Source organism: Coffea arabica, chromosome 2e (assembly GCF_036785885.1).
Source record: "Coffea arabica cultivar ET-39 chromosome 2e, Coffea Arabica ET-39 HiFi, whole genome shotgun sequence".
NCBI lineage: Eukaryota > Viridiplantae > Streptophyta > Magnoliopsida > Gentianales > Rubiaceae > Coffea > Coffea arabica.
This window is the reverse complement of record NC_092313.1, coordinates 15,214,320-15,239,643: the sequence shown is the minus strand read 5'-3', so window position 1 is coordinate 15,239,643 and position 25,324 is coordinate 15,214,320. Positions and strand designations below refer to the sequence as shown.

The following is a 25,324-nucleotide window of genomic DNA, read 5'->3' as shown; positions in this document are numbered from 1 at the left end:
AAACAAATTTTGTATTTAATGATAGTATGTACACTGAAAAAGTTTTCTTCATGCACAAACAAAATGACCGGAAAAATACTTTTTACAGTCACGTACAAAATTCAGTTGTTTAAGAAATGACGAGTTCCAATTCAGTCCACAGAATCGACCAATTACAATAGTGCTTCCGCCTTGTATAAAATATTGGCTCTCGCTCTGCATCCTTGGTGCCTCCATATTTGCCTTTTCCTCTGACTTGCTAAACCTACCATTACCTTTTTCTTCTTGTCATCTGCATTCATGGCTTTTGTAGCCAGGCAATGGTTTCTCCTATCCATCATTAATGTAGTGGTTGTCTGTTTCTTGAAACCATTTGCCCTAGGCGAACAACAGGTCCCTTGCTACTTCATTTTTGGAGACTCACAAGATGACAATGGCAACAATAATCACCTGAACACCACTGCCAGGGCAAATTATCCACCTTACGGCATTGATTTCCCAGAAGGTCCAACTGGTCGCTTCACCAATGGTCGAAATCATGCAGACTTCATTGGTGACTATCTCTTTCCTATCCTATCTATTATTAGAGGCTGAGGCAGCAGGCGACCAAGAGCTGCACCCCCTAAGTTTTAAAATTTTCTTTTAACTCTCTCTGTTAAGTTTTGAAGTTTTTGTAAAAAGACCTTCTCTTGCCCCCATGCTATTTTGACTAAAATGACGTATATCACCCCTCCCACCCCCCCTCGCCCTAAAAATTCCCCGAATTTTGCTTTCCGGAATCCTTTGCTTTCCGGAATCCTTTTAAGACTCTCAAAGAATTAATTCAATATTCACGAGTCACTGCTGTTATCATAAATTCTTGACTTGGTCACTGTTTCTATATATTATAGAATTTTTTTGTTTATATATTGTCTTTCAAAAGACTTTTTTTCTTATAGACATTTTCCCATAGGCGGCAAACAGGTAGTGCATGCCATCTCGTATGTTATGGGAGCGGGAACAGTGTAATATTTTTTAAACATTGTATAATTTTATGTAAATTTTTTTATACATCTTTATAATACGAGTGTGATATTTGGTTACTATTTATTTATATAGATCCTATATATAACAATTATGTCCCTGTTGTTAAGTTTTATAAATAGTTTATGTAGACTAATATTTTATTCAAAAAATATTACATAATTCAATTCAGAACTGTTCTCAACGAAAATCATCGGTGCCCTCAGCCCTGTATGTTATACATCAACATCAACAATTTGGGATTTGGACCCGTTGCAGTTTTAGGTACAACCGTATAGGCCATTCGACGGCCGATATCAACTCAATAAATTTTAAGTCAACGGTTGAGATCAATTCAAATTTAGTGGGATTGATCTAAACTACTCTTTTCGTATCATTGAAAGTGTCATATTTTTTATTTTGTAATGTTTCAAAACAATTGTCATATTAAAAAAATTAAAACACATTTTTGTCTCTTTTTCTAATATAACCCTTCTTTCTAATCATATGCATGTTATTATTTAAATTTAAATTTTAAATTTATTGGGATAAAATTAAAAAAAGAAGTACAAACACTACAATCAGACTATTATTTTTAAAAAGTTAAAATTTCCAAATATGACAAAAAAATGGTACAGAAGGTGTATCAAATTTGTCAATTGTCCTTGCGGTTGCACACCAGATCCAATAATTCGTGGTATGAATAAGAAAGTGTACGTCTCTTTCTGGCAGGTGAGCTCCTTGGATTTGACAGCTACATACCTCCATTTGCAAATACAAAAGGCCGGGATATCACTAAAGGCATTAATTATGCTTCGGGAGCATCTGGAATTCTTGATCAGACCGGTCGTCACCTGGTAAGCAGACAGCTTATTTTCTCAAAAAATAGGTGCTTAGAAGTTGATACCGATGACATACTCCCACAACATAGGTTGCAAAAGAAAAGAAAAATGCCGAAATAACTTCGACATTCTTAAAGTTTTTTTTTTCTTCTGTTTTAATCACATGATGGTGCATACATCTACTTTTGCTAATGCAAACTAAATAGTTAGATTTGTACATCCACATGCTAAGAATTGGTTTAGTAGTCCATTGTCTTGTAATTGCAGTTAATTTTGGAAATCCAACTCTTGTCAAATATCAACATCCTCATAAAATCATTAATTGACCCCAATTTTTCAGATTTGTCCGTCCATGCTACGAAAAGGGGTTTACGCTGGATTTTTTTTTTTTTTTTTAAATCTGAAATGTAATGTTGTGTGCCAAACCTTTTATGTTACATCCAAAAAGTGAGAAAAGATTGCTGTATATTAAGTCAGGCACCATTAATGTGAAGTCTGCACTTTGTAGCACTACAATAACAAGATAAAGTTTTTTTTTTTTTTTGAAGGAATAACATGATAAAGTTCAATATGCAAAATGATGTTGACACTCCATCAAACTTTTTCTTGAGAGGTAAACTATGAGGGGGGATCCTAAAATATAGTACGGTACTAATAGATCAATATTGACCATTCATTTTTTGTGGTGTTCTTCAAGTATCTATATACACGTTTTACATGATTTTAAATAAAAGAAAAGAAAAAGGAAAACTAGAATGATTGTCCACTGAGTATAGATCAAAGTCTAGGCGCATTCCTGCCGTTTCGAATGCAAAGGGATAGAGCCAAGCTTTGACACTATCCTGACTTTTTGGATGAGGGAACCTGTAGATGCACAGTACAATTATTTGTCAATTTTGACGAAGAGTAGGACAGTTATTTGTCATGTTTCGAGCTATGTCCAATATCTAGGCTGTTTACGGATCGAATTGGAGGATATTGTCATAATCTTATGCACATTCTTCTTTGGTTGGTCCAAATACCGATCCTAATGCTGTACATTGAATTTAGACACAGGTATCTATAGAATGTCAATTTTAGGAAATTTTCAAATGAAATCTTTTCATATACGTTGGGTCATTGCTGACATAATTTCCACTTTAGAAATAATTTCCTCACAGTTAAACCGCATGGCATGCTAAAGTGGTAAAATTACTTAAGGAAAGAAAATGGAAAATGAAAATAAAAAGAAAAAGAAAGAAAACAAAGTAACTTGCCAGCTTTATAGGCCATCGGTTCTAGAGACAATGCAAAAAGAACCAGCCAGTAGAGAGAATCTGTATGTTCCTGTCTCTGCTATTGACCAATTTTAGTGGGAAATCACTAAATCGTCAGTAGTAAATTAGTAAATACTGCACTAGAGTACTAGTTAGTAATCAATAGTTAACTAATTTCTAATTAATATTTAGTAATATGTACATATATAACACACACATATATATTGAAAATTCAGCTAGTAATTGGTAATTTGAAAATATATTTTTAATATCCATTCCCAAACTATTTTATCAAATATTATAAATGGATATATTTCGATTTTACCTAGATCCGAAATTCAATCTAAATTGCGTCAACTGGTTTTTCCATTTTTTTTTTTTGAAGTTTGAACCCTCTACCTATAATGCCAAAACAGATAAATTGCTATTTATAGACAAACGAACAAACATGTGGGTTAAATTTCTATATATAGAGGTATGACAAGATAGTCATGCATTGTGATGTATAATACTTCGACAATTTTGTCCTTAAAAAATGTTTTTATTAAACTATTAACAAAATAATTTGATGTCCAAAAAATGGTGATAATTGAAGACGTAATTGTAGAGATCACATAAATTAGTTTACTAAACGACATTTAGTTTCTTATGATAGTTTATGATATTGAAATATTTTACATAAGAATGTACCAAAAATTGTTTAAACACCAAAAGGAATTTACTAACGAGGACAAACAAGAAAAAGCGAAATTGAAAATTTTCTCATGAATAATAATTTTTATTTAATGTTATAGGAATTATTACTAAAATGAATGTTTTCTGACTCAAAAAAAGTATATATTTAATTTACTTTCAAAAAATGCAACACACACATACACATATATAGATATACATATACACACATATATACATACATGCATGCATACATATATATGCAAATTTGGCACCGAGAATTCGAGATTGGCAAAAGGGTACAGTGGCCCACGTACCGACATATGTATGTATGTATGTGTGTGTGTATATGTAACTGTATGTGTGCATGCATAACAGTGATATTATATACCAGTTAAGTATATACACAACAAAAAAGTATTGTATTTTTAGTGATAGTTCCTTATCACAACAAATGGAAATTAAATATTTATAAAAATTATTTGACATTCAATTTTTGTTTCTTTCTCATTATTCATAATTCCTTTTGATATTCAAATATATATTGGTATTCTCTTCTAAAAAAATTAAATAGTATAATTTATCACAACTAAATTTTTTTAGTAAAAATAATTTATGTAATCTTTTATGGGATAATTTCAGAAACCTCTCTTGAGGTTTCTAACACTTTCACTGACCTCCCTTAAGATTTTAAAAATTATACTAACCTCCCTTGTCAAAAATTTGGACCCATTACTTATATAAAATATAGTGAAAGTACTACTTTGCCCTAAGACATTATGCATTATTACAAATGGATATATGACGAAAAAAAAGATTAAGGCACTAAATAAATAAGATTAACTAAATAAACCAAAATAATGATTATTTCATCTCAAATTAGCAACCATAATTACAATCAAAAAATTGCATCAATTGCTAACTTAAGATGGCACTTTTTTTGTGATTGATATCACTTGACAATAATCAGAATAGAAAACCTTATATAATCTGCACAAATAGATCTTTTGAGCAAGAGAAATAGAAAATTTTTTGACTGACTTATTTTGTTGAATCTTGTGGTTAAACAAAACTATTTATACTGTTTATTGTTGATTTGTTGATTAAGACTTGTATGTTTTCTTCATCAATATATTTACTTTTACCTCGTCAACTACAATAAAAAGATTAATTTTTTTACCCAAATTTAGATGCTTATACTAATAATTTAATGGCATTATAGAGTTAGTTGTGTCTTTTATATATAGTTGCAAATGACAAAAAATATGGCCTTTACAATTTGCACTAGCTATGTGCAAAAACCATTGTTGCTTCAGGTTATAGTTGCTGCATCTTTTCAAATTTTAAATATATTCCTTGATTTTTATTAATTATTTTATTCTTTACTAATACAACTTGAAGACAATTAGAAAAGGGCATATATGAAAGAAAATTATCATCTCACTCCTCAAAATACTTTTTCAATAGTGCTTTTTTCTGAATTGGACTGATTTTGTTACCAAAACCTTAAGTTTAAAAGAGTTTAGTGTAATTTTTGAAATTTCAAAGGAGGTCAGTGAAAGTGTCAGAAAACTCAAGGGAGGTTTCTGAAATTATTTCATTTTTTATATCTACAATTGTATCACCATTTCCTAGAGAGTACAATGTTCTTTACTAGTAGAATATAATAACACCACTCTTAAAAATAATAGAACTACCAAAGTATTATGTATTGAGGGCATAAATGTCTTTCGCACTTCTCCTGTACCAAAAATCTGAGCCACTCGTCTGGTTGATCGTCTATAGGAAGTAATTTGCCACTCAACCCACGCTATAGATGGCAATTTATGCTTAAGGTTTTATTAGATTGTCATAGCTTGATCTCTTGTTTCTTTTAGTGTCCGATTTCTTGTTTGATAAACACATTCAGCTCTTTGAAATTGCTCAATAAAAGGAAGCTAACCCAAAGATATTCTCGTTGCCTAATTATAGATGATAAGTCCTACAGCTTGAATAAAATTTCTTAGAAAATACAAAGAGAGGGAGCTCAGAGGCATAAATTTTAACAAAAAGGAGTAATTGAGAAGGGAAAAAGGATAAGAATTTTATGAAAACCTAATGTAAGTGCAAGACAAAAAATAGATGCAATGGTTTTTGAGTGATCAACACCTTAGGTGTCAGTGCAAGATAAAAGCATAAGAATCCCACTTTTAAAGAAAAAATCTAAATATAATGTGGGAAAAAAGAGTATAGGTGCTTTGCTCTTTATTTTATTGTTAATTTTCACATGAAGGAGGTAACTTGACCAAAAGCCGCTCTACATAATGCTTTTTTATTTGCTAATAGGGCGATCTCTTCAGCTTCAACGAACAATTGCACAATCACGAGAGAGCAATTTCGCGCATCGTGCGGTTGATTGGAAACAGATCTGCAACAAAAGAATATCTAGCCAAATGTCTGTACACTGTTGCATTGGGGAATAATGATTACATCAACAACTACTTGTTGCCAGAATATTATCCTACCAGCCACCTATATACTCCAAGAGAATTTGCCAGCTTGTTAATTAGGCATTATTCTCAGCAACTACGGGTTGGTTTAGTTATTATTATGTTTATTTTTCTTTAACAATATCCAGTTTTCGTTCATTATTTTCAAGATCACCAGGTATATAAATTTAAAAAAAAAAAGAAAAAGAAAATTAACTTGAAACCCTTTTGGTGCTAGACTTTGTACAGATTGGGGGCAAGAAAAATAGCCGTTTTTGGGCTTGGTTGGCTTGGCTGCATACCTGCTGAGTTATCTACAGATGGTAACTGTGTGGATTCTATTAACGAGGAAGTTCTGTTATTCAATGACAAGCTCAAGCCACTGGTTGATGAACTGAATACCGAGTTAAGCGGTGCACAATTTCTTTATGTAGATGTGATAGCAATCAATTTGAACAATTTATCCACCCCTGCAGGTACGTTGAGCTCCTATTTTATTGGAACATTCTGTTTGATTGACAAATAAGATTCAACCTGAATAAATAATAAATACTGCATTCAAAAAATTTTTGTTGAGGAGATCTTAATTTATGTTTCTTGTTTGCTTTTTTTTTTTTTTCAACAAATGAAGTCATTGTATCTTTCCTGCTGTCTTACATTCCACTGTTTGCTTTGGCTTTTTTTTGCCGGTTCTGTTCTCTCTTTTTAATTCAATCTTACACTTAATCTATTTCAGAAATTACAATTGGCAATGCACCATGCTGCAACGTGTCTGCAGCAGTTGCTGGTGGACAGTGTATTCCTGGGCAAATTCCCTGCAGCAACAGGAACCAATATTATTTTTGGGATGATTTCCATCCCAGTGAAGTAGTCAATGAAGCATATTCAAGATTAGCATATTCTGCGTTATCCTCATTACTTGATGCTGATCCTCTTGCCATTGGCGGCCTAACAGGCAAAAACTGTCATGATAAAGTGAAGATACAATAGACTGTATCTATGTGTCCCATGATATTTCTATATTCCAAGTTTCCGACAAGTCAAACTCGATGTAATAAAACTTGAGAGTCCGAATGTGCTAGTGTGATGTTATCTCCTCAATGGAAACAATATGTTATCATTAATCTCAGACTATTTATAATTACTATTAGAATTGTGTAAAAGCCCAATGTCTGTGCAGAATCCTCGTTCAAAGTTTATTAAGTGTTCTTATAGTTCTAAAAGACCTTTATGTAATCACATGTTTGAGTCAGGATTCAAACCGTGCCTTTATTAGTCTAAAAGACTTCGTTAGTTTGTTTCATGAGATGATATAGGATTAAATTATTAATATTATGTTATCCCATAATTAGTCACTTTTATGCAATTAGACATTTCATTTTACCAAATTAATCCCTCATTCGTAAGATAAAATAATCTTACATTGGAGGTGGTAACAGTTTTCCCAAGATAAATAAGGGGTGGGATTATACCATGTTCAACTAGTTTGTCCCTGTGATTGTTCTAACCCTATATACTCTCACAACTATATAACTACTTTTAAAAAAAAATTAGAAGGGGTGAGATTTATAAAGCGAGGAGGCAGGAAGGAGATTTGAATTCATAATCTTTGCGTCCAGATATTGTACATTAAAATCGAACAGGTAATAAAATCTTGGTGGCCCAAGCCCAACCTGCTTCAAGGTCTCTCTCTTTCTGTCTCCCTCTCTCACACATATATGTATTCCACTTCATAGTATTGATTCAGAATGAAATTGGACCGATGTATATCTGTATACTATTATCTTATTTATTTGACAAGATAAGCCTTATTTGGACTGACCTAACTTAGCGCAAACTTGACCCATATTTTCAGTCGGACTGCAAGTTGAGATTCAAGCCAGCGCTGTTTTGAAACGAGCCGAATGGGTCGACTTTAAGCCGATAACATATTATAAATCCTACAAGCCTTGAATTGCTCCAAAAAAAAAAAAGAGCTAGTCTAAATTTTCATTTTTCATATTAAAGTATATAATTGTGAAACTTATTCAATTCATTTAAAAATTATTTTTTGAATTAGAAAATAGAAGTACTGCACATCGCAAGTATATTGGTCTCTATAAAAGTAAGGTCATTTCTAACTAAACAAGCAAAGTAAGTAATCCAATTCATTCAATTCGTGAACCAAAGGAAAAGAGTTTAGGATGTGCTAATGGCCAGTGAATTCGCTTTTTTTTTTTTTTGGTGCTTTTTTCTGTTTTAGACAAAAATTTACTTCATTAACAAACAAAAATACCAGCTTAGACTTTGTCAAGAGCAACTTGAATTAATGAATAAAGTTCAGGTTTTCCGCTCATGTTTACTCTACAAAACTCAATGACCAGGAAAACACTTTCCTGTTCGTGTACAGAGCTCAGCTGTTTAAGATGTGTCGAACTTCAACCATAGCGGTGGAGCCAAGACAATTTTCAGCTGGGCACAAGTAATGGAGAAATTTTAGTTTCGTGAATAGAAGCAGAAGTGCAGAACTCCAAACTCAGTGTTGTGAACAAGAAAATCTTTTAATGGAGAACAAGTGAAAGAGAAATTTGCTGTGCGAATAGGAGCAGACAATTGTAAGATTCACATAGCAAAGTAACATACATATATGCGATGAATAACATACATATGGATTCAAGAAACCACTAAATCGTTACTGTATATTAAAAAAAGTGTAACCATTGGATTAAGTTCCCTAAAGGATTGGGAAGATATTATAATAATCAATTATAGTTATAGTACATTGCATCTATCAGTTACTAGTGGTTCTTTTCTTCAGGCATATATGCATGTGTATATATGTATATATTGAATTTCAACTAATTATCAGGATAAAAGCACAACTTTTCTAAAGCCGATATAGGGACACGTGGATAGTTATTAAATTCGTCCTAGCTCAGAAGTTGAACCAGATGACCCAATGAACGGCCACTAGGTTTCTAATTTGATCGGAAAAAGAGGCAATATGACGCAACCCGGTTGACCCAATGGTTTAACTGGGAACATAGATGGTGCTCAATGACCCGATAGGCCTTTGTTTTTGGATCAAAATGTCTGTTTTTACCAATGTTTGGACCGTGAATCTCAAAATAATTTTGTTTGAAGTTCAATTTTTTCTCAAGGGGAAATATGAATGTTCTTCATTGATGTGCAAAAGACTTTTTTATTGGAAATAAACTTTCACTTGTTGACCAAATGTCCCTTCAAATGTACTTTTTTTTTTTTACTTTATTATTGCATAATTAATTCAACTTTCAATATGAAAGTGTTATTATTACGTAACAATGGTTGAAAATTAATTGAATTTTTTTGGCAAAGTATTGACAAAAACTTAATTCTATTTCCTTAAAAGCCTATTCTTTTAATAAATAAGCTATTTTTTGTTATCTTTGAATGCATGATTTATATTTTTAAACTATGATATAAAGAAATTGATTCATTTATTAATGTTTATATAGTAAAAATATATCTTTTTAGATGTACTAATTAATATTTATGAAGTACTTTATTATAAACTCTATGCATCTCAAGATAACTAAAATGTCACATGTATTTGTAAAGAAGTAAATTACACTAACCTCCCCTCTAGATTCCTGCAACAGTCAGGGGTCTCTTCTCTTGATTCTGAAACAACATGAACATCTCTTATCAATGTCTTCCATCAAGTCAACATTTATACTAGTTTTGATTTTACATTTTTTACACTTTATCTTATATTGAACAAAAGAAAATTGTCAAAACAAAGAGCTTTTGTTCTCTAAGAAATGGGGGAAAAAAGAAGAATAAAACGATTTTTATGCATTACAATTTGAAGATTTCCCATATTTTGTTCGTTATTTTTATTCTTCCCAGTCAAAATTAATAGATTTGCATGTGTGTCTACCTCTAGAATAAATTGGATTCTAATAAAATGAGGTGTCCAAACTGTATATTTATCAAATATATTAACAACTTAAAATTTCAACTTGTATATACATGAATATTACATAAATGATTCAAGACATCAACTTATTTTGTGGCAAAGCTAATATAGAAAAGAAGTATTATGGATTTACTTATGAAAATACAAACACTTAATCTGGAAATAAAAAAAAATGATTGATAGAAGGCCAACTTTTATGGCTATAAATAAAATTATGTGTGATCGTTATTTTATAGTTATAAGTTGAAGGGGAAAAAAAGCTCCACTCTTTTTTTCTTATTTTTTTTGGAAATAATTACTTGTGTCATTGAAATAGTGGTTTGGGGGCTTTGAATTGAGTTTATGACATTTCTTCCCAAATCATATGTAGGGAAGCTTTTCTTGTTATTTGGCAAACAAGAGGGTAGGTCCTCATTATTCCGAAATCAAGAGTGAAGATCCCTAACTTATGTAAAAACAAGAGGGGAAGTTAATATAATTTACCCTTATAAATATTATTTTAGTGATCCACAGATTCAACAATCAATTCATTAGTTGAATCAATCACCGATTTACCCGATTCCTTCGCCGGGTCAGGTTTAACAGCACATGGAGATGGAGTGGCTCCGCCCTCTCCCAAGGTGGACCACCACTACAGCCAACTGCAATAGCTCCTCTGCCTTCTATATTTTGGCAATGACTGGATTTTTGGTACCTCCACGTCTGGCTTTTCCTATCACTTGCTTCTTTCCTCAGCGACAATCATGACTTTTGTAGCTAAGCAATGGGTTTTCTTGCCCGTCGTAGGAGTGGTTATCCTCTTCTTGCAACCATTTGCTCTGGGCAATCCTCAGGTCCCTTGTTACTTCATTTTCGGCGACTCCCAAGATGACAATGGCAACAACAATTACCTGAACACTACTGCCAAGGCAAATTATCCACCTTACGGCATTGATTTCCCGGAAGGTCCAACTGGTCGCTTCACCAATGGGCGAAACCAAGCGGACTTCATAGGTAACCATCTCTTTCTTTTCTATATCCAGCACAAAACCTTTTTTTTTTATTGTATTATTTCTTTCAAAAAGTTTTTTGATTCGTATGGACTCTTTTATGAAGACTATATTCCACTTTGGACTCTTAAAAGCATTTCAAGCTGAGTTTTCAATTTTTATTCTTGGACACTTTAACTCTTAAAATATGAAAGCATCAACTTTATAGTTCTTAAACTTCAACTTCGTACGTTACTCTTAAAATATGAAATCTATCTCGCAGGATTGTCAAAATTGATGGAATAGTAGGTAAGTGATGCTTGAAGTTTAAGGACTGAAAAAAAAATGAGATGAATTTCGTAAACAAGCTAGGGCTTGCCAACTTATATGCTACTTAATGATAGTAAGTATATGTCTGTTTCTGGCAGCTGAGCTCCTTGGATTTGAGGGCTACATGCCTCCATTTGCAAAAATAAAAGGCCAGCACATCACTAAAGGTGTTAATTATGCATCAGCAGCATCCGGAATTCTTGACCAGACAGGTCGCCAGCTGGTAATTATACAATTTTGTTTTGAAAAATAAAAAGTTTTGAAATTTCAGATCAATGTTATATTCTCTCATTACTTTGGTAAGAATACACTTACAAAATGAAAACAAAATTGCCTAAATCACTTCAGCCATTTTAAACCTTTTAAAAAAAAAAATCACATGATACTGTATATGTATCTCAATGCAAAGTAAATAGTTTATATTTTGTGCATCCACATGCTAAGAACTGATTTAACGGCCCTTTGTTTTGCAATTGCAGTATATTTAAGAAATCCAATTCTGTTCAATTTCAAGACTAACATAAACTCTCCAATTGCCTCTATTTTTCAATTTTGCTCTTGTCCATGTTTCTTGAAAGGCGTTTTTCCTGGGCTATTGATGATTGGAATGTGATGCATTGTAGTACCAGACCTTTTATATGACGTTCAAAAACGAGAACATGTCACTGCCTAATAAGACAGGTGCCATTAATGGGCAGTCTGCCTACTGAAAATTTTTTATGACACTGCAATAATTGAACAAGAAGATAACAAATGATGTTGACAATCCACCGAAATTTTCTCGACAGGAATACAATTTAATGGGATCTTAGCATTTATAAATATTTATGAATTGAGAGTTAGAATATTGGCAAATAAATTTCCTTCTAGCCAAAATAATTTATAATGTGCTCCCGTTTGGATCATTGTTTTCTGAAGTCTTTGTAAAAAAATGTAATGTAACGATTTGATATATATGAAATAAAAAGATGATTGAAAAATGTATTTATGAAAAAGTAAAAATTTTTGAGAAAAAATGACAATCTAAAAATGGTCAAATCACATTATAGTGAGGAGACTACTTGGCTTCTTGATTTTCATTTTCTTTTAATTTTTGTATGCAATGAAATCTAGAGTGATTGTCCACTATGTGTAGATCAAAGTGTAGGCTCGTTCTCGCGTACTGCCAGTTAGAAGTGTTAAGTAGACTCAAGCTTAGACCCTTAATCCTCGCTTAACCACGATATGTTGGCATGGGAACTTATTCTGATTAGTTATTTTGACAACGATTCGAGTCACTCATTCACCATGGTTTTCGAACTATGTCCAAAATCCAGTACCATGAATGGTCGAATAAGAGGATACTGGCATGATCATATATCCACATTCTTCTCTGGTCACAAGTTCCATTTCAAATTAGCTTGCCTTTAGAGTGTAAACAGGTTAGAATGAGATGTACATAAGTTTCAATACAATATAAGCAAATTAGAGTAGGATTTACAAAAATTTGAAATAGACATTTAAACTTGAAGTGGACTAAAATAGACTAATGAGGCATGGATCCTTGATTCAAGTGAATTTCATTTAACCTTGAAGTGGAAGAGAATTGTTTGGCGGGCCTATAGTTCAAGGCCAATGTTAGGGCTCCATTGGACCTTCCCGTTCTACAATTGTCTTATCTAGGAGAATTTCAAATGGAAAATTTTTATTTATATTAGTTATATAGTTTTTTGGGTTAATTACATTTATCATCCCTGTGATTTTGACCAAATTACAAAACTACCTTGTTGTTTGGCAAAATTATAGTTAAACCCCTTGAATGACAAAACGTAAATCAAATACTCCCAGACATTAGTTGCTATCATATGTTGAATGCACCAACAATATATATATATATATATATATATATATATATATATATATATATATATATATATATATATATCTAAAAGTCCCAAATTACCCTTTTGTAAATTGAGTTGGTTACATGTATCTCACTTGAGGTTTGCCCCAATGACAAAATGAAACTTAAGAGTTTCTGCAAAATAGTTTAATGCTTTAAACAGCCAAATGTTAATTAAATAAAAATTTCACCTGTAAATTGCATCGATTTCAACAAAAGATTTAATGAAATTCTGAGAATACTGGTTAATTGCTAATCCCTTTTTTGCCAATTTTTTTCATGGCATCATTAATAGTAATGTTTGGTCAATACTATAGTTTTATTGACCAGCTATTATTGTTTAATATAGCAACCTTTTCCACGTTCGTGCACAAAAATCAAACTCCCTTTTTCAATTGGTGGATTAGTCTTTAAATTTTAACACAAATGAACCATATGGCACACAGAAGTGGTAAAAATACTTAGGGGAAAAATGAAAAATGAAAAAAGGAACAAATAATGTTGTGAACATATCAGCTGCGGGCCATGGATTCTGGTCACAATGCCACAATGGCCTCATTAGAAATTTAAATCGTCATGACTCATAACTTGACCTATTTCTTCTTTTTATTGTCCAATTTCTTGTCTGATACACATTTCCACTTCTTTAAAATAGCTTAATAAAAGAAAGCTAATGGAATACATTCATTATTACCGAATCATACTAAAAAATTTGTTTCAAAATCTCAAGAATCTAGTATAGGTCTTTTGCTTTTCTTTTTGTTGTTACTTACCTCTTGAGGGAGGCAAGTTAACCAAAACTCACACTACAATTGCTTTCTTTTTTACTAATAGGGCGATATCGTCAGCCTCAACCAACAATTGCAAAATCATAGAAGAGTAACTTCACAGCTTGCGAGATTAATCGGGAACGAAGCTGCAACAAAAGAATACCTAGCCAAATGTTTGTATACTTTTGCAATTGGAAGTAATGATTACATCGACAGCTACTTACTCCCAGAATATTATCCTACAAGCCGCCTACGTACTCCAAGACAATTTGCTAGAATGTTGATTAAAGAATATTCTCAGCAACTACGGGTTCGTATAATTATTTTCTTTTAACAGATTTCCATTTTTATTCATTAAATTTTGATGTTCACCTTGAATATACATTTAAAAAAAAAAAAAGAAAAAACCTAACTCGTATCCCTTTTGTGCTAGAAATTGTACAGATTGGGGGCAAGAAAAATAGCTATCTTTGGGCTAGGTTTCCTTGGTTGTGTGCCTGGTTTGTTATCTATAGATGGTACATGTGTGGATTCTTTAAATAGTGAAGTTCAGTTATTCAATGAGGAGCTCAAGCCACTGGTCGATGAACTGAATACCGAGTTAAGCAGTGCACATTTTATCTATGTAAATGTGACAGCAATCACTTTGAATACTATGCCTGCAGGTACGTTGGAACTTCTACTTTATGGAAACCGAAAGTGTTTATTTAGACTCAACTTGCACAGATAATATAGGACGGTGACTGAAGAGGTGAATTCTGACCGGCGGGAGTGAACCGAGAGCTGGAAGTGCGGCAGCTGAAAAGGTCACATCGGTCTTGGTCACCTGCTTAGGGTATAAGAGGGGCTGAATCCCCCGGTATAACTCCGAAATTTAAGTCAGTTCGGAATTGGGAAAACAGTTTAATAGTAAAGAGAATCAGTGTATGGTGTTTTACCAGAAAATTGGTCATCCCCTTTCTCAGTAGAAGTATTGAGTATTTATAGAGGATGGACAGGAAAGAGGGACTGCCGGCACGGGTCCCTAGAGATATGACATGGTCAGTGCATCAAGTTGATTTGATGGGCTCCTGCGAAAAGGCGCGCCGGAACAGTTGTCAGAGTTAGGCGGCGCATTTGTCAGAGCAGCTTTGTCAGGTGTCAGAGGTCACATCCCACCTCTCCGGGGGCCAGACACTTATACGTCATTTCGTCTCTATGACAGAAGATCCTAGCCGAGGTGGTAACTGGGTCGAAGTCACTTCCCGAAGTCACGACCCAAGGGGGATTGCCGAGGCGGTGGTTCCAGAAGTACCACAGGGTGAGGCCCCCGGACTATCCGAGCTGGAACGACCATCCTCACTAAGCCCCCCTAGCCTCGGGAAGGGCGAGATCATTGCCTCCCAAGATAGTTACTTCCCGAGGCTGACAAGTATGTAAGACACGAAGTACAGCAAGGACACATCCTTACTGCGTCGATGGGACGGCTGGAAGAGAAGTGAAAGGACGGCTGTCAGCTTTAATGACGGATCCATGGATGAACGTGAAATCAACGGTCAGATGAGCAGTATTCTCATTAATGAGGAGAGAGGTCGTGCCCTCGAGAATCCCAAAGATATCGCCTTTTCATCTTCCCCCTGTTAACCTATAAATAGGAGTCCCTTTTTACCGTTTCACTCTTTATCAGAAATCCAAAATCACCTCAGAGCTTCGCTTCTCTGTCTTTTCACTTCGGCAATCTCTTAAACCACATCTTCTGAGTAAGTCCATTTCTCCCTTTTTAGTAATGGCTAGGACAGCTCGTACCCACAAAGAGACAGTGAGACCCGACTTCACCGAGCCAGAGAGGCCCGACCCCTCCGAGGAGAGAACCGCTTCTGAGGTCGGGGAAGGGGGAGCCAAAGCGTCTCATCAGGTCGGGACACCCCAGGGACAAAGTGAGGAAACCGAGGTCGAAGCAGAGGTCCTCTACAACGATGACCTCGGCAACGAAGTTCCCAGGGATGAGGGGGTGCAAGAACCAGCCACCCCTCCGAACTTGGTGGCGATTGACTATGGCCAGGTCCCCATGTTCAGCAGCATAATGGGTCGAGCCCTAATTGCCGAGCTGATCCGTCAGTACCCCTGGAGGAGGGATTACAACATCTATTCTCTTCGGCCGGACCAGTCAGCTGAACTCCCTCCCAGGGGTAGAATGGCAATATACCTCGACCAGTTAGAGGCAGGACTCAGAGTGCCGACCACGAGGTTTCTCCGGGACTGCCTGAGATTCTGGGAAGTGAGAATCACTCAACTCACTCCTAATGCGATCCGGGTCCTGGTCGACTTCCAGATGTTGTGCCGACATCAGGATATAACTCCCACGGTTAATCTCTTCCGCCGGTGCTACTCACTCAAGAACAGTGGGAATGAAGAGGGGTGGTACTACTTCGGGAACAAGGTCCCGAAATTAGTGGTAGATGCACCCTCTTCCATCAAGGAGTGGAAGAGGAACTTCATATTTGTCCCGGCTGATGACTTTCCAAGAGGGTTCTGGTGGAGGCCTCCCACCCCGGTCAAAGAGACCTCTCCGGGTAAACTGGAGGAGGGTAAATTCAAAAAGTTGATGGAGTCGGGCCTCAGGATCAACTGCTGGGATTTTCCCGAGACAGTTCTTGTTGACGGCGGAATCAGCCGAGCTCTCATCAGCCCAGATCGTCCGCCATTTTTTTTTAATAGGCTTGAAAAACATTGTACTTCCTCGTTCCTTACTTTGTTTGTTTTTTCTTGATTCTAACTAACTCTCCCTTTGTACTTCAAAGTGACGAAAGTGTCCGACCTGATCACCGCGGGGGCGTCCGGGGTAAACAAGAGGCCGCCAAAGCGCAAGGACATGGCAGAACCGTCCACTCGGCCGAAAAAGAAAACGACACCGGTCCAAACCACTACGGCCACGGCGAGCCGGAGATCCCCCGTGATAATCACCGGGGAGGTCTCCCGCACCTCGGCCATTCCAGTCGGGGTGCCCATTAGAGGGGTGACAATAACCTATCCACCACGGGGCAGGGGAACGACGGCGTTTCCTGAAGTCCCCGTGACGGGTTCTTCCCTGTTCAACCTCCACAACGTGCCTTCACAAGAAGTCGGGGAGGATAAACGGCACTCCGGCGCGCAATGGTGTCCGGAGTGGGAGCTCAACGTAAATGATCGCTGCAAAAATCCCTTGGTCGCTCAGGAGCTCCTGGTCCATTCAGTTCTACCAAGGGATAACATCTACGCCAGGAAGCTCACTCCAGGCGAACTGATGCAAAGCGTATCCGTCAGTTGGGCCTCCACCACGGCCTTCCTCGCCGAACTGACTCAGCGCTATACCAGGCTGGTCGAAAACTATCAGCCTTCGTCCGAGCTTGAGAAGAAGGTTGCCGAGCTGGAGGAAAAACTAAAGACGACCGAGCAGGAACGTGACAAGGCCGAGGCGGCGCGAGAGCAGGCCGAGACTACCAAGAATTCCTTGATGACGGCCCTTGAAGAAGAAAAAGATAGGAGGGCCCAAGAGGAACAGTCAACTCAGGCGGCCATTGAGAAAGTAGGGACCTCTGCACTGGAGGCCTTCCGAAAATCTGAGGGTTTTCTCAAGGACCTTGGCGAGCTCACATTGCCGAGTTTCATGTTCGGATACACCTCAGCAGTTCATGATGCGGCTCCCTTCCTCACTCCGGAACAGCTGGAGTCCCTTCACAACAAGGATAATTTTAACGAGGATGCTAAGGAACTGTTCGACCGCATGGCCGAAGGCATCCGGGCCGGGAGGGACTTGGCCGAGGTGAAAGAAGAATTCAACAAGTGGCTGTCTGAGTTTGATCTGGACGGGGCTGAAATCCATGGCGAAGACGACGGTACCGATGGCGGAGGTGGTGGAGCCGAGACAACTGGGGACAACCAGGACGCCGGGGTAGGGAGTGTGTAGGTGTTAACTTATCAATTGCCGAGGTGACGGGTTCTTAGAATCATACCCGACCTCGATACTATGTAACTTATTTTGATCGTTAATATAATGACTTTCAATTTCTCTTCTTTTTTATTCGATCTCGGCTAATATACTCGCTCTGTCCCCTTATTTTTCACTTAGGATAGAATAAAATAATACTAAGGGAGAAATAACAGATGAGTTGAATAACCAACAAAGCACATACCCTTCAGGGGTGATACATTCTGAGGTTCTCAGCGTGCCAAGTTCGAGACACCCGAGAACTATCCCGGTAAGCTAATTTACAGTATCCGTTTTGGCTGGATTCGATAACACGGTAGGGTCCCTCCCACTTGGGGCTAAGTTTTCCCTGAGGTTCAGCTCGACTGACCGAATTTTTCCGGAGCACAAGGTCTCCCGGATTGAATCGCAGGTGCCTGACCCGGGTATTATAGTAGCCAACTAGGATATTTTTATAAAGAGCGATTTTGGCCGCTGTCATATCACGTTTCTCTTCGGCGAGGTCGAGGTCGAGGTCGACTCGCCGCTCTTCTTCATTAATTTCGGCAGCATACGCGGCCATTCGCGGGTTCGGCGTGATGAACTCGGCGGGGACTACAGCTTCGGACCCATACGTTAAAGAGAACGGAGTCTCTTGGGTTGCCGACCTCGGGGTGGTCCTGTAAGACCACAAAACGCTGAGAAGTTCTTCCATCCAGGATGATCCAGCTCAATGTAGTCTGGTTTTGAGACCATGAAGGAGAGTGCGGTTGAAGTTTTCGGCCTGTCCATTGGCTTGAGGATGTCCAACCGAGGTGAAATGCTGTTTGATTCCTAGATTTTCGCACCACGCCTTGAAAGGATTATCAGCGAATTGCGTGCCGTTATCCGAGATGACCACTCGGGGTAGGCCGAAGCGACAAACCACGCTCTTCTAGAAAAATTTTTGAACGGCTGACCCAGTGATGGTTCTCAGAGGCTCGGCCTCGGCCCATTTGGTAAAATAATCCACCGCTACCACCACGTAAGCGTAATTGTCTGGGGCTCTGGGGAATTGGCCGATTATGTCAGTCCCCCATTGTTCGAATGGCCATGGCGAGGTGATGGGGATCATGAGATTGGTCGGCTGGTGGTGCTCAGGGGCGTGGTGCTGGCAAGCAGGACAGCTAAGGACCATGATCTGGGCATCTACCCTTATGGTGGGCCAGAAATACCCTAGCAACAGAGCTTTTTTGACGAGCATCCTGTAGCCGACGTGAGCACCACAGAGTCCCTTGTGTATATCTTGGAGGATCCTTTGGTCTTCTTCTGGTGTAATACATCGCAGCCACGGGCCGAGGTAGGACCTCTTGTACAAGAGATTTTGTCGGATGGTATACCGAGCTGCTTTACGCTGAAGCTTTCTCGATTCAGTTCGATCATCAGGGAGCTCCCCCCGACTGAGAAATCGAATCAAGGGGCCCATCCAGGTGTCTCCGGGATAGACGGGGTACACGACTTCTCCTAGGTATTCCGGCTCGGCTAAAACTTCCACAAGAACCGTCTTATTCAAGTCAGAAAACGAGGTAGAAACAAGCCGAGATAAAGCATCGGCCCGTTTGTTTTGCGACCGTGGTATCCTTTGGATTTCAAAAGACTCGAAGTGTGCGATCAACTGGTGGACCTTGGAGAGGTAGCGATGCATGACCTCTTCTCTAGCCTCGTACTCACCCAATATTTGGCACACGACAAGTTGGAAGTCGCTGTAGACCAAGATGTGCGCGGCCCCGAGCTTACGAGCTAGTTGCAGGCCGGCAATTTCTACTTCGTATTCGGCCTCATTGTTTGAAGCGGCGAAATCAAATCTTAAGGCATATGAACACACGTCTCCCTGGGGATCTTCGAGGAGCAAGCCCGTTCCACTACCCTCACTGTTAGACGAGCCATCCACATGCAGAATCCACCGCTGAGTCTCAGCGGTGGCTGGGGTAGAATTATTTACCTCGTCGAAAGTGAGTTCAACCAAAAAATTCGCCAGGGCTTGAGCTTTGATAGCCGTCCGAGGTTCATAAGACAGGTCATATTCCCCCAACTCAATGGCCCATTTAGTAAGGCGTCCAGAAGCCTCCGAGCATGATAAGACTTGTCTGAGGGGCTGGTCAGTTCGAAGGCAGATGTGATGAGCTAAGAAATAGGGTTTAATCCTGCGGGCTGCATGGATTAAGGCCAGCACGAGCTTTTCCGCCTGTGTATACCTGGTCTCCGGACCTCGGAGGACTCGGCTGATGTAATAAATGGAAGTTTGTACACCTTATTCCCTTACCAGTACGGCGCTCACAGTTTCGACCGCGGCAGACAGGTACAAAATCAACTTGTCCCCCGGTCGAGGCGAGGTGAGCGTTGGGAGTTGGTGAAGGTACTCCTTTAGTTGCTCAAAGACCTGTTGACATTCTTCAGTCCAGGAGAAGCTGTCGGCCTTCTTGAGAACCTTGAAAAAAGGTAATGCCTTGGAGACTGACTGCGACAGGAATCGGTTCAGGGCCGCCAACCGCCCTGTGAGCCTCTGCACCTCACGGATGGACCGAGGTGGAGACATTTTCTGGATTGCTCTCACTTTATCTAGATTAGCTTCAATGCCTCACCTTGAGACGAGGTAACCCAAAAATTTTCCAGAGGTGACCCCAAAAACACATTTCTTGGGGTTTAACATCATTCACGTCTTCCGAAGGACCTCAAGGACCTCTTTCAGGTCAGAAAGGAAAGTGGAGGTCGTCTGGCTCTTGAGAAGGATGTCATCCACGTAAGATTCGACATTTCGGCCGATCTGGGATTTGAAAGCTTGGTTGACCAGACGTTGATATGTGGCCCCGACATTCTTTAATCCGAAAGGCATGGTGGTGTAGCAATAAACGCCTTGGTCTATATAGAAGGCCGTCTTCTCCTGGTTCTCGGGACTCATTCCGATCTGGTGATACCCCTTGAAGGCATCAAGGAAACATAGGACCTCATAACCCATTGCTGAGTCCACCAAGGTGTCGACCTTGGGCAATGGGTAGCAGTCTTTGGGGCATGCCTTATTGAGGTCGGTGAAGTCGACGCACATTCTCCAAACTCCCGTGTCCTTCTTAACCATGACCGGGTTGGATAACCAGGTCGGATACTGGACTTCCCGGATTATCTTTGCGGGCAGGAGCTTGTCCACTTCTTCACCTACAGCTCGGCTTCGCTCAGGGCCGATGTGCCTCCTTTTTTGTTTGACCGGGCGTGCCTGAGGATCAACGTTCAACTCGTGTATCATGAGGTGATGTGGGACTCCTTGGACCTTGTCCGCAGCCCAGGCGAATACGTCTCGGTATTCTCTCAGAAGATCCACCATGTCTTTCCTAATTGGGTCAGGCAGATGGATGCCGACGCGGATCGTCTGATCTGGATTCGTGGGATCCATGGAGATCTCCTCCACCTCATTTTCGGTCTCCAGCCTCGGGGGCTTCTCAGCTTGCTGAGGATCGATGCAATCAATTGAGAGGATGTTGGACCTCTTTTCTGACCTAGTGCCGGAGGCCGCTTGCAAAGTGGCGAGATAGCACTTTCGGGCAGCGCAGACATCGCTGTTCACCTCGGCCACACCTGCGGGGGTAGGGAACTTAAAACTCAGATGGTATGTGGAATATACCGCCCGCAGAGCATTAAGCGTGGGTCGACCCAGGAGCAAGTTGTACGGGGAATCAGCCTTAACCACCACGAAGTTGACTGGAATGGTTCGACAACGGGGGTGATGCCCCACGGTCACTGTCAGAGTCACCATCCCTTCGGGATGCACAACGTGTCCCCCGAACCCTACCAGGGGGTTCCTACTGGGGTCATGCGTTCCCTGGCCAGTTTAAGGCTATCAAACGTTCGGAGGTACATGACGTCCACCGAACTTCTCGGGTCAATGTAGACCTTCTTCACAATGTAATTGTTGGTGAGCACTTCAATCACCAAAGTCTCATGGCTACTAGAGGCAGCTGGGACAGGATCACTGGGTCCGTAAGAGATCACCTCGGATAGGTGAGAGCTTGACTCGGCCTGATCCGGGTTGGCTTGCTTGTAGGACCTCTTCCGGGAGTTCTGACTATCCCCTCCCGTCGGACCTCCGGCGATGGTGTTGATGACCCCAGCTATATTTGGCCCATATCCCAACCCATGACCTGAAGATCCGTCTCGGGGAGGCCTTCTCGTCTCCCTAGGATCCTCAAGGGGCCTACAGCTGCTTCTTGATACTCGCCTCTCGTCTCGGCGTTGGTCACTTCGGCTTTCGCGTCGGGGTTCATTACGTTGGTGACTGCCACCTCGGCGGATGAACTGCTTCAGGTGCCCTTGCCTGATGAGGTTCTCGATCTCCCTCTTAAGGTCGTTGCAGTCCTCGGTCTCGTGCCCGATGTCTCGGTGGTACAGGTAGTAGATGTTGGAATTTCTCTTGTCTCTGCTACCGAACATCTTCGGATGTGCTTTCCCGAGGTTATTCTGTTCCATGACTGACAACACCCGGGACCGAGTAGTGTTCAAAGGGGTCAACTCGGACTCGGGGATGGATGCTTTCCCCTTGGAGATCCGGTTGAACACGCTGCGGCGATCTCGGTTAGGGCTTTGGAAGTTCCCCGTCCCTACTTCACTTCGGCCAGCCTCTTTTCCCCTTCGGGGATCGGTCCTTGAGCGGGCGGTCTGGACCTCTTTCTTTATGCAGTTCAGGTCTTCGGCCTGTATGCCCTTCTCGACCTTCAACCACAGTTCATAGAGTGTGCGGGGATACTTCTTATGGATCCCCGTATTGAATACCCCGGCAACGAGCCCATGGGTAAAAGCAGCAACGGTGACCTGCTCATTGGGGTTAGGTATCTGCACGCTTTACTCGTGGAACCTCTGGACGTACGATCGAAGTGACTCTCCCGGGTTCTGTTGCATATTCAACAGATAAACCGAGGTTCTGGTCGTAGGTCGGGAGGAAATAAACCGGTGAAGAAATTTCTCCACTAATTCCCCCAGGGTTGAAATGCTCCTAGGTTCTAAACCCCAGAACCATTTTCCAGCTGTCCCCTGGAGGAATACTGGGAAAGCCCGGCATATGACGGGGTCAGGGATGCAATATAGGCGGAAGGCCGAGATGAAAGCATGAATGTGATCCTCAGGATCACCTCGGCCTTCGTAAGATTGTATCGAGGGGAGTTTGAAATTGGGAGGAAACCTCTCCTCGTTAATGTCATCCGTGAAGGGTGGAGCCCTCTTGTAATCCACCCCAGCTCTCTCCATGGGTCGAGGTTTCTCCTCAGGTCGTCGCCCCAAGAGCCCTCTTGACAATGACCTGGTCAGAGAGGCTACCTTAGAGGTGGCCTTGGAGAATGCTCTCTTTGAAGCACTGCGGCTCAGGCGCCTCCCGTCGGACTCTTCTTCGGACGAACCTTCAGGGGATCCATCCGACTTCCTTTTAGAGGATTCGGCCTTTTGCTTGTCTTGTCTCTTAAGATACCTTCCTAACTCCTCGAAGATGTTAGGGTTTTCGGTCACAAACTCGGCCATACGGGTTATGGTTTCTTCGTTTGCGGGCTGGGTCCTCGGGGACTCCTGCCCTTCGAAAATATCTTCATGCTGAGCCGCATTACTCTGCTCAGCCCCAATAGTGAGAGCTTTCCTGCTCCTAGAACGCGTAGGTTTCATCCTCTGATGTCTTCGCGTTCCCACAGACGGCGCCAATTGAAGAGGTGAATTCTGACCGGCGGGAGTGAACCGAGAGCTGGAAGTGCGGTAGCTGAAAAGGTCACAGCGGTCTTGGTAACTCCGAAACTTAAGTCAGTTCGGGATTGAGAAAACAGTTTAATAGTAGAGAGAATCAGTGTATGGTGTTTTACCAGAAAATTGGTCATCCCCTTTCTCAGTAGAAGTATTGAGTATTTATAGAGGATGGACATGAAAGAGAGACTGCCGGCACGGGTCCCTAGAGATATGACATGGTCAGTGCATCAAGTTGATTTGATGGGCTCCTGCGAAAAGGCGCGCCGAAACAGTTGTCAGAGTCAGGCGGCGCATGTGTCAGAGCAGCTTTGTCAAGTGTCAGAGGTGTCAGAGGTCACATCCCACCTCTCCGGGGGTCAGACACTTACACGTCACTTTGTCTCTATGACAGAAGATCCTAGCCGCGATGGTAACTGGGTCGAAGTCACTTTCCGAAGTCACGACCCGAGGGGGATTGCCGAGGCGGTGGTTCCAGAAGTACCACAGGGTGAGGCCCCCGGACTATCCGAGCTGGAACGACCATCCTCAGTAACGAAGGCAAACCTGATGTTCATGCAAACGAAAAAAATATTAAGGTTTTGGTTACAAAATAAGCTTATTGGATTTAATTTTACAACATTTTTGTTATAAAGACTAAAGTAAAATGTGTGGATAATAATTTGTTTCTTAGAAAAAGATGTAAGTTGGTAATTATTTTGTTAGTTACCACATTTAACATTCTTGGGTTATTTTCTTTTGAAGTTTATCAAAATCATGGTAATGCAATATCAAAATGAAGAGGTTCTTAAACCAAAGAATTTATCCCTTAATATAATATTTGTGTAGATGTCCTATACAATGGAGTGCACAATTCTATGAAGGTGTTTTAGGATGTGTTTGATAAAACTGAGATCAAAATTCAAATTTAAAATTTAAAGTCTAAATCCATTAAATTATTGAATTATTAAGTACTAAATCTAATATATTTGAGTATATATCACATTGAGTGATAAGTAAATAACTTTTCACTTATTTTTTGGAACAAATTTTGCCTAGAAAATTCAGTGTCGCTTAATTAATTTAGATGTTCTATTTTTATTATCAAACGAATCTGAATATGTTAAGATCTGAAGTCATTAAATTTAAGTGATAAATTGGATTATCAAACACGACCTAGTCATTTAACAATAAATTTATTAACTATTTTAATCAATGAACAATACTCAAACCCTTATTTACCAAAATTTGTACCCTTCTATGAATTTTTTTGGGTTCTTATATTTCATATTTTTCCTAATAAAATGATCTAAAGCGTCTAATACATTTTGAACAATTAGATTTGTTATCTTTTAACCATTTGAACACGCAATATTGGTTGCTAGTATATGGAATGATAATTCATCAGTATATATACTTGCATAAACTCGAACTCCAATGAAGCAAATTAACGTTTTAATGGAACGATTGACTTAGAAACACTTCAGCTACTCAGCATTTCACATGAAATTATAAAAGCAAAATTATCCTATCTTGCCACTTGCCACTTGCCACTTCCATTTGAAT

The 25,324-nt window shown here is 39.5% G+C and overlaps 3 protein-coding genes across 3 annotated transcripts; 2 read left to right on the top strand and 1 right to left on the bottom strand.

Annotated features, from left to right (window-relative positions):
- The first annotated feature begins 192 nt into the window (after positions 1–192).
- Positions 193–7,372, top strand: LOC113731134 (GDSL esterase/lipase At1g29670-like). The gene is made up of 5 exons (XM_027256222.2): positions 193–532; positions 1,714–1,838; positions 6,077–6,322; positions 6,458–6,695; positions 6,956–7,372. Exons 1-5 carry the CDS (start codon positions 280–282, stop codon positions 7,207–7,209), a joined length of 1,116 nt encoding a protein of 371 aa, XP_027112023.1. The 5' UTR covers positions 193–279; the 3' UTR covers positions 7,210–7,372.
- Positions 7,373–10,524: 3,152 nt separating this feature from the next.
- On the top strand, positions 10,525–15,323 carry LOC113731128 (GDSL esterase/lipase At1g29670-like). Its single transcript, XM_072077409.1, has 5 exons — positions 10,525–11,152; positions 11,556–11,680; positions 14,174–14,363; positions 14,625–14,774; positions 15,190–15,323. Exons 1-5 carry the CDS (start codon positions 10,903–10,905, stop codon positions 15,321–15,323), a joined length of 849 nt encoding a protein of 282 aa, XP_071933510.1. The 5' UTR covers positions 10,525–10,902.
- Positions 15,324–18,263: 2,940 nt separating this feature from the next.
- Positions 18,264–20,609, bottom strand: LOC113728634 (uncharacterized). Its single transcript, XM_027253020.1, has 3 exons — positions 20,337–20,609; positions 18,994–20,168; positions 18,264–18,714 (listed from the first exon to the last, which is right to left on the bottom strand). The coding sequence occupies exons 1-3, from the start codon at positions 20,607–20,609 to the stop codon at positions 18,264–18,266; spliced, it is 1,899 nt and encodes a 632-aa protein (XP_027108821.1).
- Positions 20,610–25,324: the final 4,715 nt, after the last annotated feature.

Bases quoted from the DNA above. Each gene is read 5' to 3' on its own strand.
- LOC113731134 (XM_027256222.2), top strand. From the start codon at position 280: ATGGCTTTTGTAGCCAGGCAATGGTTTCTCCTATCCATCATTAATGTA. The intron at 533-1,713 runs GTGACTATCTCT...TCTTTCTGGCAG, and splicing joins AAATCATGCAGACTTCATTG to GTGAGCTCCTTGGATTTGAC. The intron at 6,323-6,457 runs GTTGGTTTAGTT...TTTTGGTGCTAG, and splicing joins ATTATTCTCAGCAACTACGG to ACTTTGTACAGATTGGGGGC.
- LOC113731128 (XM_072077409.1), top strand. From the start codon at position 10,903: ATGACTTTTGTAGCTAAGCAATGGGTTTTCTTGCCCGTCGTAGGAGTG. The intron at 11,153-11,555 runs GTAACCATCTCT...TGTTTCTGGCAG, and splicing joins AAACCAAGCGGACTTCATAG to CTGAGCTCCTTGGATTTGAG. The intron at 14,775-15,189 runs GTACGTTGGAAC...TCCTGCGAAAAG, and splicing joins TTTGAATACTATGCCTGCAG to GCGCGCCGGAACAGTTGTCA.
- LOC113728634 (XM_027253020.1), bottom strand. From the start codon at position 20,609: ATGTCTCCACCTCGGTCCATCCGTGAGGTGCAGAGGCTCACAGGGCGG. The intron at 20,169-20,336 runs GTAAGGGAATAA...CGAACTGACCAG, and splicing joins AAACTGTGAGCGCCGTACTG to CCCCTCAGACAAGTCTTATC. The intron at 18,715-18,993 runs GTCAGCCGTTCA...GTGGTCTTACAG, and splicing joins CCTCTGAGAACCATCACTGG to GACCACCCCGAGGTCGGCAA.